The sequence below is a fragment of the Manis pentadactyla genome, chromosome 7, assembly GCF_030020395.1.
Source record: "Manis pentadactyla isolate mManPen7 chromosome 7, mManPen7.hap1, whole genome shotgun sequence".
Classification (NCBI taxonomy): Eukaryota; Metazoa; Chordata; class Mammalia; order Pholidota; family Manidae; genus Manis; species Manis pentadactyla.
The window spans coordinates 135,095,043-135,112,936 of NC_080025.1; the positions used below are offsets into that span (position 1 = coordinate 135,095,043).

The 17,894-nt window shown below is 42.6% G+C and overlaps 1 protein-coding gene across 3 annotated transcripts in view; it reads right to left on the reverse strand.

The window, feature by feature from the left end:
- ZC3HAV1 (zinc finger CCCH-type containing, antiviral 1) overlaps window positions 1–17,576 on the reverse strand; it is a 42,786-nt gene extending 25,210 nt beyond the window's left edge. For 2 of the 3 annotated variants that reach the window (XM_036905504.2, XM_036905502.2), the window contains exons 1-2: window positions 16,448–17,575; window positions 1,317–1,452 (exon numbers count right to left, since the gene is read on the reverse strand). In XM_036905504.2, the coding sequence (XP_036761399.2) occupies window positions 1,317–1,452; window positions 16,448–16,755 (444 nt within the window). In that variant the 5' untranslated portion in view covers window positions 16,756–17,575. Of the gene's footprint in view, window positions 1–1,316; window positions 1,453–16,447 lie in introns of all 3 variants that reach the window. The other variant, XM_036905503.2, reaches the window with a different exon arrangement.
- Window positions 17,577–17,894: the final 318 nt, after the last annotated feature.

Genomic DNA, 17,894 nt, shown 5'->3' on the forward strand with positions numbered 1-17,894 from the left:
CGAACACACACTCATGCTAAAGACACTCAGTCATTTCCGGTAACAGGAACTGGGTCCTCAGGCCCCTAGTTCAGGAAATGGATGCACGCTCCCAGTCTGCAATCTTAAACTAACCCTGACGTGGTGAATGGCAATTAAGTTTTTAGCTAAAAATAAGCCCTCAGGCATGAACGTCCACACCCCGTCTTAGGTACTGAATTCTTAAAACGGAAAAGAACCTCAGGTTCATGGACTCTCTGTGTCATAAAAGGATGACAACACCTCCCCCTAGGAGGGCCCTCGCTGTGCTTTTCTCAGTGGGCTCTTCTGGGATCCCTCAGCAACAGCACCTTCTAGTAGGTTCTTAATTGCTTACCTCCTCCCTAGAAAAGGGAAGAGCTGCCCTTATTCTCCAGGGACTGGATTAAAAGTCCTTGGTGATTCGGAGAATGGTAGTGGAGATCTGACCTGATGAGTGACCTTTCCAAACCTCCATGTGTAACACCAGACTAAGTGTGGACTTAAAGGTCAACACATCCTTCTTAAGTGTCATAACAAGTCTTCACCTGGTTGGCCCTTCACATGAAAGGAAAAGGAAGGGGATGCCGCTGCTTGCCAATGGGGGCTGTTAATGCAGCTGGTAGGTAAGGCATTTTCCCTACGTTGATAGCCATGGGCAACTGGGCTGGCACAAGGCCAGGTACCAGAGATCCCCAAACAAGACCTCTGAACCTTAGGTTCCTGTTAACAGAGAGAGAGGCAAGTGCAAGTGCCTAGATGAAAATAAATGGCGTGGGGAGAGGAATTGGGATGTATTTTCCTTTCCGCTCCACTTCCCCAAATAAACTTTTATGCAATGCCTTGCTTTCTTCTCTCTCTTGAGCTCAGTGGTCAACTCAAAATCACCCCTGATGTCCTAAGTTATTTAAGTCACCATTAAGTTATTAGAGTCAACAAGTGTTTACCACTCCAAAGGTCCCTAATAGCTATCTTGCCATAGACAGAACACACATCAGAATCTCAGCCTTGCTCATCTTACCTCCACCCTCCTCTCTTTCAGTGAGGCTACAATCAATGAGTCCTACTACTCTATCTTCAGACTACACTTGCTCACACGGGGTTCCCTAAATAGCTCAGTGGAGGAGGCATTATGCAACTTCAAATAGGAAGGACCTTGCCAGAGTCTCTTAGGTCACTCAGCAACAGCCACTCGTTGACTGCCACCTGCAGAGCCGCGGTGTTAACGCTGAGTTTTTCTGCTCCTACTCCAATACATCCGTGACACAACTCCGCCAATAATATCCCCCTGCTTTTTAAACTAAGAAATGATAACTTACCTCCGGCAAAAAAAAAGGGTCACTTTGGATGAGGAGCACAGTTAATTCCTCTTTGTTCAGTCCAGACAGTTCATGATTTTTCAGGATTTTGAAGTTCTCTTCTGAGAGAACCTCATGGGAGTATTTGCACAAATTCCTGGAAGAAAATGACAATTGTCAGTGTTTCTACTTCACAGAAGTAAAGAAAAAGAAATCATCCAGGGAACATCCAGTCATTAAAGGCCAATGCCCATAGCGTCTGGCAACTAATACAGCTTGGTCCTGCTTAAAGAACACACTTTAAAAATATGAATTTATGAAGCACCTGGATGGGGGTGGGGAGTGTATTTTTTTTCACAAATTACATACATTTATACTTTAAATTATTGCAATATTTGTTTAAACATTATCTCCTTTAGTATACATTAATAATCTTGGAAGAGGAAAAACTTGACAAAGAAACTGAAACCAATTTATTAGCAATAATGGCCCATGAAGAGACAACGAATAATTAGGATAACATGTCCAAGGGCTGACAATAATGTCAACTGGAAAAAATAATTCCATTTATCAAAGATATTAATTATATAACATTATTCATTGCTTCTATGTCTTACATACCAATGTATACCTATATGAGCTGTAACTACACAGGAATGGAACGAGGTTTTAATTGTGTATGTCAAACAACTCTAAAGAAAAAGAGATAAAAATACCCTTCACTTTAAGACATTGATGATTTAGGTCAACACTGTCCAACAGAACATTCTATGATGATGGAATTGTTCCATAATCTGAGCTGTCCCAGATTAAGTCATATATGGCTACTGAGTACTCAAAATACAGCTAGTGAGACTTAGAACCTAATTTCTATTTTACTTCATTTTAATTAACTTAAATTTGGATAGCCACACATTACTAGTAGGTACCATACTGGATGGCAGAGATTTAGATCTTTGCTATTCAAAGTGTAATGGGAGAACCACACTTTGTAGCATCCCCATTACCTGGAAGCTTGTCAGAAATATAGAATTTCAGGCCCTACCCCAGTCCTACTCAAGCAAAATCTGCCTTTGAACAACATCCCCAACAGACTAAATCACACTGGAGTCCAAGAAGCATTGATTTAGATCATTAAGAAACCTGGATAGCACTGATGTTTTCACTGGATAAACATAATTTGACAGTTATCAATGTCCATATATAACAAACTCATTTCACTTTTTAACTTACATATAATACTATAAAATCACCAAAGCCCTCGGATTTATGGTTTTAACAGTTATTAATGTGATGGGATGTTGGTATTTTCTACTTTGCAAAACCACTACCAAATTGTCAGGCAGGTAGGTAATGGCCAGATTTTCACTATATAAATATTATGGCTATGATTACCTTTGTTCAAAGGACCTTTCTTCTTCTACATTATTTTCCCAGGACTTATCCCTTTGGGAGAACTGCCTCAAAGGACACAATGGCAGCTTGTGTTTCATTTAGACTGGATATTATATCATCTTAACTACTTTAAATCTTCTGATTCTGGAACAAAAAATACCTCTCCATTTATTTAAGTCTTGTGCTGTTTTTCTTATTGTGAATTAGAATTTGCCTTTTAATAGTTCTCTTTCAGTTCCCAAATAGTAAGCATTTGTCTGCTGCCACTATTATTTTTTAGTTTTTTTGTCACTAGTAAACAGAAATGCAAATGACTTTTCAAAATTATCTTAGAGTAAACAAAAACGCAAATGACTTTTCAAAATTATTGAAATTGACAATGATTTTTTTTTTAATGTAAGCATCTAAGTAAAAGTTATTCCCTGAGAATTAATTTTGGAAGGTCACTTATTCAAATGCTGCTGCCTGTGTGTAATGCACTTCTGAAACCCTCTGGAACTGCTGTGGAACCTCATAATACAGATGGCAGAATCGACGACTGTGTTAGCCACCACTTGAGCCCTTAAAACCCAACCAGCCCTCCACACACCTTGTATCGTGGAGCAGTCAAGGGCAGGGGATCAGGCTCTAGCAACAGCCTCCACCCTAATCATTTTCTCAGGTAGGCCCTCTCCTTGCTTTCTCTACCAGTGTGTCTCGGGCACTCCTCAGTAACACTAACCTCAGTTCTCTGCTTGCTTTGGGGTTCTGTGGCTTCTGATAACTGCTCCCCAGCAGCCCCCACCACCCAGAGCCCTCATCAGCTGGGCTGAGACTCTACCTTTTCACCCCCCAACCCCCATAGGAGGGAGGATCTGAGGAGAATCTAGAGTAGGAAGGACCCAGCCCACAGCAGAAAGCCCCTCCATTATACCTTTAGAAGGTGTGCATGCGCATCTCACTTCACTGGCCACTGCCATTAATGATCCACTGACAGGGAGCTGAAAATGACCTCATTTACACAGGTTCTGCCCTCCGGCTTGGAGATATTTGACAACAGTTAAGAGGAATTACAAATCTCTGCTTTCCAATATGGAGGTTCCTCAAAATACAAAAAATTGAAATACCCTTTGACTCAGGAATTCCACTCCTAGGAATTTACCTGAAGAAAACAAGATCCCTGATTTGAAAAGACATATGCACCCCTATATTTATCGTAGTGCTATTTACAATAGCCAAGAAATGGAAGCAACCTGTGTCTATCAATAGATGAATGGATAAAGAAGATGTGATACATATACATAATGGAATATTATTCAGCCATAAAAAAGACACAAACCCTACCATTTGCCACAACATGGATGGAGCTACAGGGTATTATGCTCAGTGAAATAAGCCAGGTGGAGAAAGACAAGTATCAAATGATTTCACTCATCTGTGGAGTACAACAACAAAGCAAAGCTGAAGGAATAAAATAGCAGTAGATTCACAGACTCCAAGAAGGGACTAACAGTTACCAAAGGGAAGGGGTTGTGGAGGATGGGTAGGGAGGAAGGGAGAAGGGGATTAAGGGGCACTATAGTTAGCACTCACAATATAGACAGGTCACAGGGAAGGCAGTACAGCACTGAGAAGTAATGACTTTATAGCATCGTACTACGCTGATAGATAGTGACTGCAATGGGGGGTGGGGGTGGGGGACTTGATAATATGGGTGAATGTAGTAACCACAATGTTGTTCATGTGCAACCTTCATAATATTGTATATCAATGATACTGTAATTAAAAAAAAAAGAATCTCTGCTTTCCCTTTAGCTCCAGTGCAGACATCCCGAACACAGAGCCAAGACCTCAGCACCTTCTCCTGCGGCCAAGTTGGGGTCAGAGAAGAGGACCCAGCCCCTCTCAGGTCCCAGACAAGAGCAGCATTGGTCATACCTGTCAAGTGCCTGCCCTGTCCTAGATGGGGAGGAGTGGGGCACTTCTGAGGTCCCTGAAGTCAACATTTCCCCTAAATAACTAAAGGCAGCCAGGCAGCCCAATACAGACCCCTCTGTCTGAAACCCTGAGTGTCCAGGCTTTTCCAAGCCCACCCAAGACAGTCATGCCTGGAGGAAAAGCCCACCCGGCACACGCTGCTCTTCTTTGATGCTGTCCGTTGGAAAGCCCAGTTTCACCTCTCATTTCTCATCTCCATCCTCAGGCAAACTGCTCATTCCTCCAAATCCTCCGACACTCACCCTAACCCCAGCTTCAGTCAGCACCATCTATGTCTAGCCTTAGTTTCGGATTTGCAGCCGCCTCCCCGGCAGGATCTGATTGCTCCCTTTTCCCACATTCTCTAGACTCCTCCCAACTGCTTCTCGGAGGATTATCTTTGCCCTAATTTCACTTTACTGATCAGCCATGAGGGTGGGCCAGTTTGTGCTCACCTCTCTGGGAATGATAAGACCAGAAGCACAGAAACATTTACTAAGCATTTACTAAGTGACAAGAGCTTACTTCCTTAAGCTGCCACGATAACCATGTGAAGTGACAGTTTACTTTTTACTTTGGGAAACGGAGGCTGGGTAAAATGAGAAAGGTGACTAAAATAAGAGGAAGACCTGATCAATGAACCCAGATCTCAAAAACAAACAAAAACCCAGTGATCCAGAGAAACAAACAAAAACAGACAGACCTGAAACATTTCCAAACCAGGAGGAAAAAAAGCCATTCTGGATAATTTAAGCCACTGTTCTCCAGTACTGAAAGGAAAACTGAGAGCAGAGTACAAGGAAGAAGAATATAATATAAATATAAATCATAGAAAGGGTGTCAGTAAGGCTGCAATTCATGAAGAAACTATGTCTTCCTATTGGCATCAAGCAGCCAAGTTTACTAGCAAGCCTGGTAATTTAGGGCTTGGTGGAGGCCATGATTAGGCTTAAAGTGGCACAAGTGTCCTTTCCCACTTTCTTCTGATCCCTCTGTCCCAGTGACAGGTCCCTAAATAATGGCAGGGAGTCTTAAGCCAGGAAATAGTGTGCAAGTCTCCCATGGCTTCTTGGGGCTCTCTAAGCCAGTGGTTCTCAAAGTGAGGTCCTCTGAACAACATCATCAGCTGGGAGGCTGTCGGGAACACAAATTCTCAGGCCCCATCCCAGACCTAACAGTTGAGTCTCAAACAGGTAGTGTGCATCAGAATCATCTTAAGAGTTTGGTAGAACACAGAACACAGATCACTGGGCCCTAGCCCGAGTTTGTGATCGGTAAGTCTGGGGTGAAGGCTGAGAATCTGCATTTCTAACAAGTTGCCAGGCGCTGGCAGTGCTGCTGGTCCAATGAGTACACTGCAGTATGAGGTGCAAGGTTTCCTTCTCCAACTAAGGACAATGGGTTTGCAGCCAGGAGGCTTTCCCACCTCCCAGCGCAGAAAAAAGCTCCTATACAAACCACTGTGAGCTGCCCAGGGAGAAACGAGTGCTTGCAGAATACTGCCTGCGCTGGGAGCAAATACACTTCAAACAGCATGAGTTGGGATAAGAGATGATAACAGTAAAAAAACAAAAAAAAAAGTGGCAAAGATGGCCTTGTTAGAGGCAGAATCGTCTCAGGAATCTCAGGCCAAAGCCTAAAAACAAATGACCTTTTTTCACTTTTCTCTTCCAGCCACAGAACAAAATGTTATCTTAACCCTGGCAATGAATCCTCCCCCTACCACGGATGATATCTAGCCTGCAGAGAGGTTCTCATTCTCTGCTACACATAATAATCAGCTGGAGAGTGTTTAGAAATAGCTAAGACTGGGCTGCACCCTCTGAGACAGATTTAATTTGGCAGGGGGTACAGCCAGGGCTCAGAACTGATGGTTAGGTTAGTCAGATTAGATTCTGAGCTAGGTTCCTAAACTAGATGTTCTACCTCTCAGCCCTTGCACTTCACAAACCCATCAACACAGAGCCAGTTGTGGGCTCAACAACCAGACTGACAGGAAAAAGATAAGAACCTAAGGGAGAGTCTCGGATTTTATTACAGTAACTTGTATGAAAATACCTCTTCCCCTCCCCCACTAGCCCCCTCTGTTTCCCCAGCACCTCATGGGGTAGGTTGACAAAAACAAAGAGATACTTAGTTTGTACAGAAAACAGGAAATAGCTCACCATGATATGAGCCAGGTGGAAAAGGAACCAGGATGGGATGTGTGAAAGATAAAACCTAAAGAACATTGGTCTAAAGAACAAAATGTCATCAATGAAAAAAACCGAATGAAGTATTATTTTAAAGCCACAAGAATCCTACTCTCTCTATATTTCTATTTCTGGTGTTCAAGATTAAACTGCCGTGTTACTAGAGGTAGGAGTGGTTTGCTGAATCTGGAACCCTTAGTAAGATGGGCGAGAATCAGAGACCATGAGCAGAGAGCACAGGAGAGGGTAAGGAACACTGTGGGGAGGAGAAAGGATGGAGCTGAAGAAGTGGGCGTGCTTTAATCACAACCGTGTCACACAGGACCCGCCAGGTGCAAGTCCCAGCTGACTGCTGCAGTGCATGCAGTACAGTAGGCCGGGGTGCAGGCGGCTGCAGGCCTCAGCCTCGACGGGAATGCATCTGGTTCACTCCAAGACTCTGGGCAGCAGGGCACCACGGGGATGGGAGGGGCAGGGGGCCGGGACCTGTGTGTCGTCTTTCATACCAAGAGGGAGGCACCAAAACAGTCTGTTTTATTGCAGACACTTTACCCAGTCTCCAGTACCCTAAGTAAATGGTTCCCACACTTTGCTGCCCATTAGAAACACTGTGGACTTTAAAAAAATCCCAGCGTCCAAGTCACACCCCATACCACTTAAATCATATCTAAGGTTAGGAGCCCAGAATTGGTGTCTTTTAAATTTTCCCAGGTGATTCCAATGGACAGCAAAGTTTGGGAATACCACCCTAAGTCCACATCAGGACTGAGAAAAAGCATAGGAAGTAGAGCATGTAAAGGATAGGAGGTGGTGGTGAGGGTATTGCCAAAACCTTGGTTAGAAAAAGTAGGCTATACAAGGCTCCTCTCGGCACACCTGCCCCTTCTGCCCGGCCACATAAATCCCTTTGAAAGCTATGAAGAATATTAAAATAAACTAGAGAAAAAGGCTAATTAACTGGCTGTGTTTGAGAATTCCTTCAGTGAGAAAGGGCAGAAGTTTCTAGAATAGCATATCATGTGTGGCACAAAGTATGTACTCAAATATTTGTTGGAGTGACAAGAATGCCTTAAGTTTCCTGTACATCTTGTGGGTCTGACACATAAAAGTAACACTTATGTTATCCTAACCTTGGAGAAAGCAATACTTTTTTCATCTTTTGTTCACTGTGCACTAAAGAATCCATTTCTCTTTTACTCCCCCAAACTCTGAAGCCACATAAAACCTTGCATTTGCTATCTGAAAGGTACTGTTTCTGAAAGTGTGGCTCCTGGGCCCCAGTAAAAGAATCATTAGGGTGATGGTAAAAATGCAGATCCTCAGGCCCAGACCCACCTCTTCCTAACGAAAATTCCTGATGTGTGACTTGGGAATCTGCATATTAAAAAGCTTCCCTAAATAGTTCAGATATACATCAAAGTTTGAGAAGTACTGCTCCAAAGCAGGGTACTACTAAGCCCCAGGAGCTACCCAAGATTAATCAGGGTGCAGGAAAAAATGTTATAGCTCCCTCTAGATTTTTCTCTAAAGAAGTAAAAACTACTGTCTGGACTGAAAGGAGTAGAGGAATAGGGTAGATTAACTGGTTAACTTAGAAGGAGCAAAAGAGAACCTTTCAGACTAAAGGAGATTCTTGGTATCTTGATCATGGTGAAGACTACATGGGTGTATCCACTTTTCAAGATTCTTCAAACCATACACTTTAAGTGAGTACCTTTTATTGTATGTAAATCATGCTTCAATAAAGTTGACTTTAAAGTTTCTTTAAAACGTAGAAAGTGAATACTTAATACACAAATTAAGAGTTATACATTACATGATTTTAAAATAAATATACACATAATAGGAGTACATGCTCACAAACTCCTCAGCTGGGACGAGGAATCAAAATGTTCGGGAACTACTCCCCTAAATGACCTCCTTTACCCTGATGCTCTGAGTTGGTCTGTCATGTACTAACATCTCTTCTCAGTGAAGAAGTGTGAAAAAAAAATACCCTGAAATGGGTCTCTACTCTCCTCCCAACCCAAGTCCAGCTCCTTTGCTCCAACTCGGTCAAGCTGAGTTCTCACTGGGCCTGAAATCTTAGGACCTGTGGATTATTTTACTTCTTTTCCACCCTTATCTCAGGGCCCTGCCAATTCCAAAGTAGCAGGTAGGTAAAGATCACTGCTACTTGCTTGGAAGTAAATGTGGTCTGGAGCAGTAAGCAAATTAGAACCCTGTGGGAGGAAAACAAATCTGGTTTTTTCTATTTTTATGTTAAATGTTTAATTCTGCTGTCTCTATAGTATTTAAGAAGTAGAAAATATTTTGTTATCGGATGCTTACTTGGCACCTATTTAAGGGTCATGATTAGTAGTATCATTGATAATGTTGTTTCTTAGTTTCATCTCTGCAGAAAGCTGCAAAAATTAAAAGTCAAATTTGATCAAATTCAACATGAAGCTACTCTGGAAAGAGAAGAAAAATTCCCAGCTGATTCCTATCCGGCACACATTCTTTCGTGCCATGATGTCACAGAAAATAGTACATCTCTAAGACCATCAGCTTGGTGACAGAACTCCATGGACAGAGCACCATTATCAACAGAAGGAACTTCCAGGAAACTGCTCCGGGGTTAATACACCCACGCAAATGACATGCAAAAGCTAAAAGGCAAACCTTGAAAACATTATGCTAAGTGAAAGAAGCCAGACACTATGGAGCAAATATTGTAGGATTTCATTTACAGGAAACATTCGGAACTGGTAAATCCAGTGACAGAAAGTAGATTGAGAGGTGGCCAGGGGCTGGGGGGAAGGAGAGAATGAAGAGTGGCTCCGGCTGGGCACAGGGTTTCTTCCTGGGGTGGTTGAGAATGTTCTGGAACTAGACAGTGGTGATGGCTGCACAACACCATGAATGTCCATATTTCCAATGGTAAAAACTAAATAAATAAATAAAGGTTATTACAGACAAGAATAAAGCACCATGGTGACAAAAAAAAGGAAACTGCAAATAAGGACAAACTATTGAGAATTAGACACCAAGTAAGACAAACTGTAAAAAATAAGCATTGAGACTTAAAAGAGTTAGTGACCCAAAATACATTAAGAATTAAAACCACAATGAGGTATAATTTCACACTCCTTGTATTGGAAAAACTTTTAAAGGCTGATGGTGAGGATATGAAGCAAGGCAGTGCTCTTATTATTCTGGTGGGACTAAAACCTGGTATACTCATTTGGAAAACAATTTGGTATTATCTTGTGAAACTTAAGATAAGTATGGGAATTCCAATACTAGATACCTAGGGAGCTCTAGAATGTATGCACAAGGAAAAAGATACCAAAATGTTCAGCACATCATGATTGATAATAACAAAAAATTTGAAACACTCTGTATTTTAATAAGAAAAATTGATTTATAAGTTGTATACATTCATACAAAAAAAAAACTATACTTTTGTGCGAACTAAGCAGTTCCTCTGAAAATGTATGGGGCTCAGGGCAAGACTAAATGGAGGCCCACACACCAAGTGTCTAAGTATTTGAAAACAAATAATCAAGCTAAGAGATGGTTGAATAAAATATGTTCTATCTTCCTATCTTGACAAACATACTTGCATAATGACCCGGAAGGCCAAGTTCAAATTTAGAATTCTCAGACTCCTCCAAGTTCTATGATAGGATATAGCAGAATGAAGAGTCAGCTCCAGCTCCCAAATCTGACCCAGCACTTCTCTCCCCACCCCAGGCTCTGTCCCATACTGCGAATGCCATCATACAGAAGCAGTGGACATGCCAGTCTGTACATCCAAGATCCTTCCCCATGTAGAAAGACACGGAGAAGCAGCTCACTCAAGCTGTGGAAGTGGGCTTGAGAATTCCAGGGTCCCAGGAACCCAGGGCACTGTCTGAAGGGGTGGTGGGAGCCCCAGGTTCTAGATAGGAGCATGATTCGTTGGCCCCACAGATGCTTCAAAAGTGAGCAGAGGTACATTTTTTGATGGAAGGCTAATAGGAACTAGAAAGCAGAGGGACCAGGGCAGAAGTCCATCCTGTCCAGGTCTCATAGCAATACGGAAACAGAGCTCTGTTTAGGCGTAAGTCTCAGAAATATCATGTTACGCAAACAAAAGCAAATAAAGCAAGTATTTGCACACAAGTTTTGGTATCATTTATAGGCTTAAAAACAGGCAAAACCACCCTAAATATTGTTTAGAAATACACTCATATGTAGAATAATAATAAATGTATGGAATAAATAAACATCAAATGCAGAAGACTGATTGTGGGACCGGAAATTGGCACAGCCATTATGGAAAACAGTATTGAGGTTCTTCAAAAGATTAAAAATAGAGCTATGATAAAACTCCTCAATCCCACTTCTGGGAATATATCCTAAGGAAAGGAAATCAGTATCTTGAAGCAATATCTGCACTCCCATGTTCAATGCAGCATTATTTGCAATAGCCAAGATATGGAAAAAAACTAAATACCCATCAGTGGGTGAATAGTATACACACACACGAATGTGATTCAGCCATAAAAAAGAATGAAATCCTGCCACTTGCAAGAACATGGATGAACCTAAAAGATACTTAAGCTAAGTGAAATAAGCTAGACACAGAAAGACAAATACTGTATGATCTCACTTATGTATGGAATCTAAAAAAAAAAGTCAAACTCGTAAAAAGAGTAAAATGGTGGCTGCCAGGGTTTGGGGGGCTGGGAGTGACAGATGATATATTGGTCAAAGGATACGAATTTTCAGTTATGAGTTGAACAAATTCTGCAGATCTAAGGACCAACATGGTGACTACAGTTAATAATAATATATCATATACTTAAAATTTTTTACACCCCCTCCAAAGAAAGGGTAAACAGACACATTAATTGGCTTGACTGAGGGAATCATTTTATAATGTATATGTATATCAAACTATCAAAATATCCCCTTTATACCTTCAATACATACAGTGTTTATTAGTCAATGATACCTCAATAAAATTGCGGAGGAAAAAAACCCGTGTTTTTTATATTATCTATGATGGGGAGATGATGAATGAAGAGAAAACAGGGAAATTTAATTGTGTAATATTCTATTTCTGAAGCTGATTTGTGGGTACACAGATACTCACTGTATGCTTTATACATTTTCATAAGACTTAATTTAATCACATAATAAAAACTCATGAGAAAATTCTTTTAAAAATAAAATACCATTTTATACTCTTTGGATTGGCATAAATCAAAGACGTTCGTTCACACCAAGTGCAAGTTGGTCATAAAATGAAGGAACTGGGACTCTAAGACAGGAAAGTGTAAATTGGTACAACCACCTTTAACGTTAACTTGTCAGAATCTGGAAAAGTTAGAGCCATGCAACTTTAACCCAGCAATTGCACTTCTAATGCTCCACCCTAGAGAAGTTCTTGCCATGAGCACCAAGAAACAGGTGTATTTCTGGCAGCATGGTTTGTTGTAGCAAAAAATCGGAAATATCCCCAATGCCCATTATAGGGGGAATAGGTACTAAACTGTGTCATAAATCATATGATGAAATACTATACAGCTGTTAAAATAAACTTGATCCTTATGTATCATGAATGGACAGATCTCCAAAACATAATGTTGAATAAAAATAAAATACATTCTGTACATGGATACACATATATGTATATATAAGGAAGTTATAAAATCATGGAAGGGCCTGCAGGATTGTGGATAAAACTAGTATTTCCAGAATATCTCGCCTGGCTTTAGCGAATTTGCATACCCTCAGGGGTGGAGAGAAGTAATTACCTGGGCAACAGAGAGCTTATCTGTACCTGAGAAGTGCGGGGGAGGGTTGGTTTTTGCTTCTGCTGGAGCAGAAAAGAGAGAAAGCCCTGGACTACAGTTTGTAAGCAATAAACAAATTTTAAACTTTATTTCTCCCTTTGACTGATTTCAGGTTTAGAGGTATTTTGCCCCAGGGTTTCCTCTCCCTGGACTTACAAGGATACACACCAAAAGCATAATTGAGGTTGCTTCCAGGGAAAGAGGGGAACAAGACTAGGGCAGAGAAAAAAATAACCTTAGGCCCATTACAGTTTATATTTTAAGAGATAAGAAGCAAAAATGAAAAATGTAAACATTTCTTTATTCTGGGAGGAGAGTTATAAGCTGATGGTATTGTCTTTTATATGGCTTTTGTTACATACTCTGATGCTTGATATATTATTCTTTGCACTTTTATACTGTTTCCTCCCCTCAACTTAACAAATAGTCAATTAAACCTCTTCCCATCTACCCCCCACAAAAATAAACGGAGCAGGAAAGGTATACAAACAGGAAAGAGCCCAGCGGAAACACCCACATTGGCAGAAACCACAAAACTAGTTGAAGACATTCAGACCACCTGCTTTACAAAGTTAAACAGAAATCATGCTTGCAAAAAAAACAGAAACAGAAAATGAATTAATCAAAGTTCACACTTCATACACATTTTGTAACGTTAAGAAGCCATGAAAATCTGGGTTCAACACTAACTCTGCCAGCTCTCTACTATGCGTGTGACGTGTAAATTTCTGAACAGCTCTAGGTCTGAGTGTTTCTTACATTAAGATGGGGCTTAAAACACCTACCTCAGGCATTAATGGTAAAAACTAACTTTGATACCATGTCTATAAGGCTTATCATAGTACTTGGCACGTACTTATTTGTTCAATAAATGGTAGTTATTGTTTGTGTCAAAACTGGGATTAGAACTCCACAAGTGGGCATATATTTCAGCAAAGCAAATAGAAACATCAAAACAAATAATTATCCAACAGTGAATCAAGTTCTATCGTCAATTAAAATGCAAGCTAAAAGCAATGTGAGAAAAAAGGCAGGAACTACAAAAGAGGAGAAATCCTACCTACTATTAGAAATAATTGCACTACAGAGAAAATTAGAAATCCAGCAAAATTCGAACTGCCCTCAGGCAGAGAACAGATTACCAAACTGAATAAAGGTAATCTCAACATGAGAATCAATTGGTCAAGAGATCCCATTAACCTGTAACCTAGAAAAGTAGTTCTTAAGACTCTCACATATCAAATTTTAGAAGGTAAGGTTTTATGAATTTCAAAGAATAGGAGAATACTTTAAAAACTTACTTTCTAGACTTTGAGGCAAAAAAAGTACATATTCTCCTGAGTCCTTATTATGAGGCCACAATGTACATAAACAGATTAAAACTCTGTAATTCCTAAATTCAAAAGTCATGTAAAAGGAAATGAAAAATATGATTATACCAATAAATGTAAGAAATAAGAATTTATCACTTTGCTTAAAAAAAAAGCAGACTTTAATGAATTCCCTGGAGGACCAATCTAATCCCCCATAGACCAAATTATTCCTGTTATATTTCCTCTTTCACAATACAGAAAAGTGCAGGTTATAATTTATGAAATGGTTTTTATGTTTCAAACCAGGCCAAAAAATACCATTATATAAAACAAAAAACTAAAGTTTCTAAACATATGATGTGTAAGAAACTGAAAGTTTCTAAATGTATTATGTAACATTTTAAACAATTATGGATTGTGTCTATGTAGGTTTTTTTCTGAAAACACAAGTCAAATTATAAGATAATCAGAGAACTCTGAATGACAACTGGATATCAGATGATATTAAAACTGTAATTGTAAACTGTGATTATGTTAATAAAATAGAGTCCTGACCCTTCAGAGATACTTGAGTTTTAAGAAGCAAAAGATCTTTGGGATTCGGTTTAAAGTGACACACTGTAGTTGGGAACAGGGATGGGAAGGGGGGAATAAATGAAACAAGGTTGGCCATATTTTGAAAACTGTTAAAGAGACACTGTGGGTATATGGGGATTCATCATTCTCTTTTTCTGCTTCAGTATATCTTGAAAATACCCAGAGTGAAAAATCAAAAGATCAGAAGCACATGTATTTAAAACTAAAAGCCAACACTAGTTGAAGAATTCTTTCATAACAGAACAGAAAACAGGAAAACAAGATAAAGCCTTGCAACTCTGTTGTTATTCAGTATAGTACTAGAATGTTCCTTCCTCTTCTATCCTCCACTTTCTTTCCTTTCCTCCTTCCTGATTTCATCTGTTGCTGTGACTTCGATGGTCCCGTCCCCCCAATAGACCTAACTTGCTGAAATTCAGAAGTATACTTTCAAATTGGTGCCTCACAAAATATCCTATGTTTTTTAAATAGAGTACATTCAAGCACTTTAAAACAATAATTTGTTTTGCCCTAAACAAATGAATTAAAAAAATATTATCTACTCACTAATTTAAAACATCTTTTGTACACTGTATTACACAAATATTGAGGAGTTAGTTTTTTTTATTAATAAATTCATGACCAAAAGTAGTATGGCCACCATTCTGAACACTTGGATACGACTTGAAGTTTTTAAGGAGGGACAAAGTGTGAAAAGTACTATACCAAAAACATAAGTAAGCAGAAGTACTTTGGGACAGAAAAGATGGGAGAAACACTATGATCAAAGAGAATCATTCACGAAGTGAACAAGGCATTCGTTCATAAAGATGTGAGATGGGCAGGAGGAAGCAGACTGGAAGCGGATGGGGAATGGGATCAAACAAAAGGATTTGGGGATTAGGTATGGTGAAGGATGAAGAAGGCTTGGGAGGAGTGTCAGCGACTCCGCCGTGGGGTGAGGAAGATGAGTTTGACTTTTGCTGGCAGGATGTTCTGGAGCTGATGCTCCTCAGACCCTAGGAGACAAGGAAGCTCCATTCGGGAGGAAGGCCCGGGCAGCGGGGACACAAATGGAAGCCATGTTTGCAGATGTGACAGCGGAACCCGAATGAGCTCTTAGGGAGACACTTGGAAGACAGGTCAAAGGCTAAACCCAAACCTGGGCACACTGACATTTAGGAGGCAAAAAGGAGCAAGGGGAAACACAGAAGCAGCTGCCTGAGAGGTAACCCGCACTATTGCAAGAGGTCCCAGGAGCGTGCAGTCCACTGCTGGGGCCACTGCGGGGAGACCACGGGGAAGGAGCGCTGGGGGAGGACACTCCATCACTGGTGACCTTGAGGAGGCCCATTCTGGTCAGGCGGCGCCGACTAGTTCCAGATTTCAGGAAAGTAACACTGAGAAGAACGGCGGCGGCGAGGAGCGGAGGGCCAAGCACAGACCCCGCGCGGCCGCGGTAGAGCCGCGTCCGGGTGCAGAGCGCGGCGGGGTGGTGGCAAGAGCGCAACATGCTCGCGACGAAGGGAGCTGAGAAGGACTCTCAAGATTTCAGAGCGTGGAGGCATTTTCCTGCTCTCAGATCTGCGCCCCACTTCTCCATGACTTGCCCAAAAGTACTTTATTCTAACGGGGTGAGGAGTTAAGCCTAGTCTTCCCTGGAGCAGTATCGCATTTGTCATATTCGAGTAAAGGTCCGGAACCCGCTAGACTATCACCGCGGACCCTTGGAGGGCGGGGGCGCTCCACCGGGCGCCGAAAAGTGAAGGGCTGGAGGAAGAGGCGGGCTGGGCCGAGGTCCCGTCGAAGGCGCGCCCCTCGGGAGCAGCAGCCCAGACGATCCTCCCAGACCAGGACCTTGGGAAGCCGCCCCTCCCTTGCCCGGCACTCACCGCTCCGACTGCGAATAGTGGCACCGGCCCAGCAGGTTGAGCTTGCACAGGTGCAGGTTTTCGCAGGGTCTCTGGCAGAACTTGCGACGGCAGATCCGGACTCGAGTGGTGGCCACCACCGAGCGGGTGACGCCGGCCCTGCCGCCGGTCTCCAACACCACGAAGCGGTCGGGCCCGGCCGCCTCCAGCACCTCGCAGAGCTGCGCCTCGGGTAGCACGATCTCCTGGAGCAGAGCGTCCAGGGCCATGCGGCCCCCATGGGCGCACAGGATTTTGGTGATGAAGCACCACACCTCCGGGTCCGCCATGGCGCGCTGCGCTGGCCGGGCCGCCGTGCGGGACTCCGCCCGGAAGAATCGAAACTTACCAGAGTCCCGGGGGCGGGCGCGGGCGGCGCTCGGGCTGGGCGCGCCCCAGCCAGCGAGCGCGCGCTTTCCCCCGCCGTTAGCTGAGCCCAGCGGTTTCGGTTTCCCCCTAGACTCTGCGTGGAGAAGCCGGATCGCACCGACCCGGTCCCTGTGTCAGATTTAAAGTCCACCGCGGCGGCGAGCAAATGGAGAGAAAAACGGACAGCGAGTGCAGATCTCCCGGCGTCCGCGGCAACTCCTCCGATGCCTCCTGTTCGCTCGGTTCACGGTTCCGCTACGGTGAGGTGCTGCAGCCGGGCACAGCGACGCTTCTTCGGAAAGAGAAACTAAAAGTGATCTCCGGGCTCTGGTGGAGTTTTTATGTCAGCCGATGTGGAGGATGACGCGAGTCTTGGGAGCGCCCTTGAGTTTCTATTCTCCACTCCACCCATCTCCCGAAAGCGCAGACCCTAGTGAGCGCTTGCCCCGAGCTGGGGGCCCTGCCTCAGGTGTTTGAACCTTCGCAACACTTGTCACGAGTTAGACGTTACTCTCACTCTGTACTTGAGGAAGTAACCTGAGGAAACACGCACAGCGGTCAAGCTGGAGCCCGGATGCTACCCGAGGTTCCCCAAGTCTGGCCCCAGATCGAGGCCCGCCTGGCCACAGCCAGTGTGCACTTTCTCCCTCACCACCATGCCCTCTTAAAGAACAGCGATTATTAGGCTCCCTATTTTTTGCCTTGTCAGAAGCTTCTTGAAGAACTCTTCGACATTTTCTTGCTTGCTTATAATCGCTAACTACGGTGCCACAGGAACCGCTTAATCCGCGACAGCAAGCAGTCAGAGGGGCATGCTTAGACATATCTCAAGATTTCAGATAGGTACTTTGTCTTTAGATAATTTGGACAGGACCGTTTTCCCTGTGGAGACCCGCTTGGACCCTTAGAGTTGATCTAAAGACTATTTTTAAGTGAAAACATTTGAGCTACAGAAGGTGCAGGAAGAAATTCCATCTTAAATTTTCTTAATCTGAAAGCAGAACCTCCTGAAAACACAGCTCCCATTAACCTCCTTCCAAGGGGGTTTCCTGCTCATTCA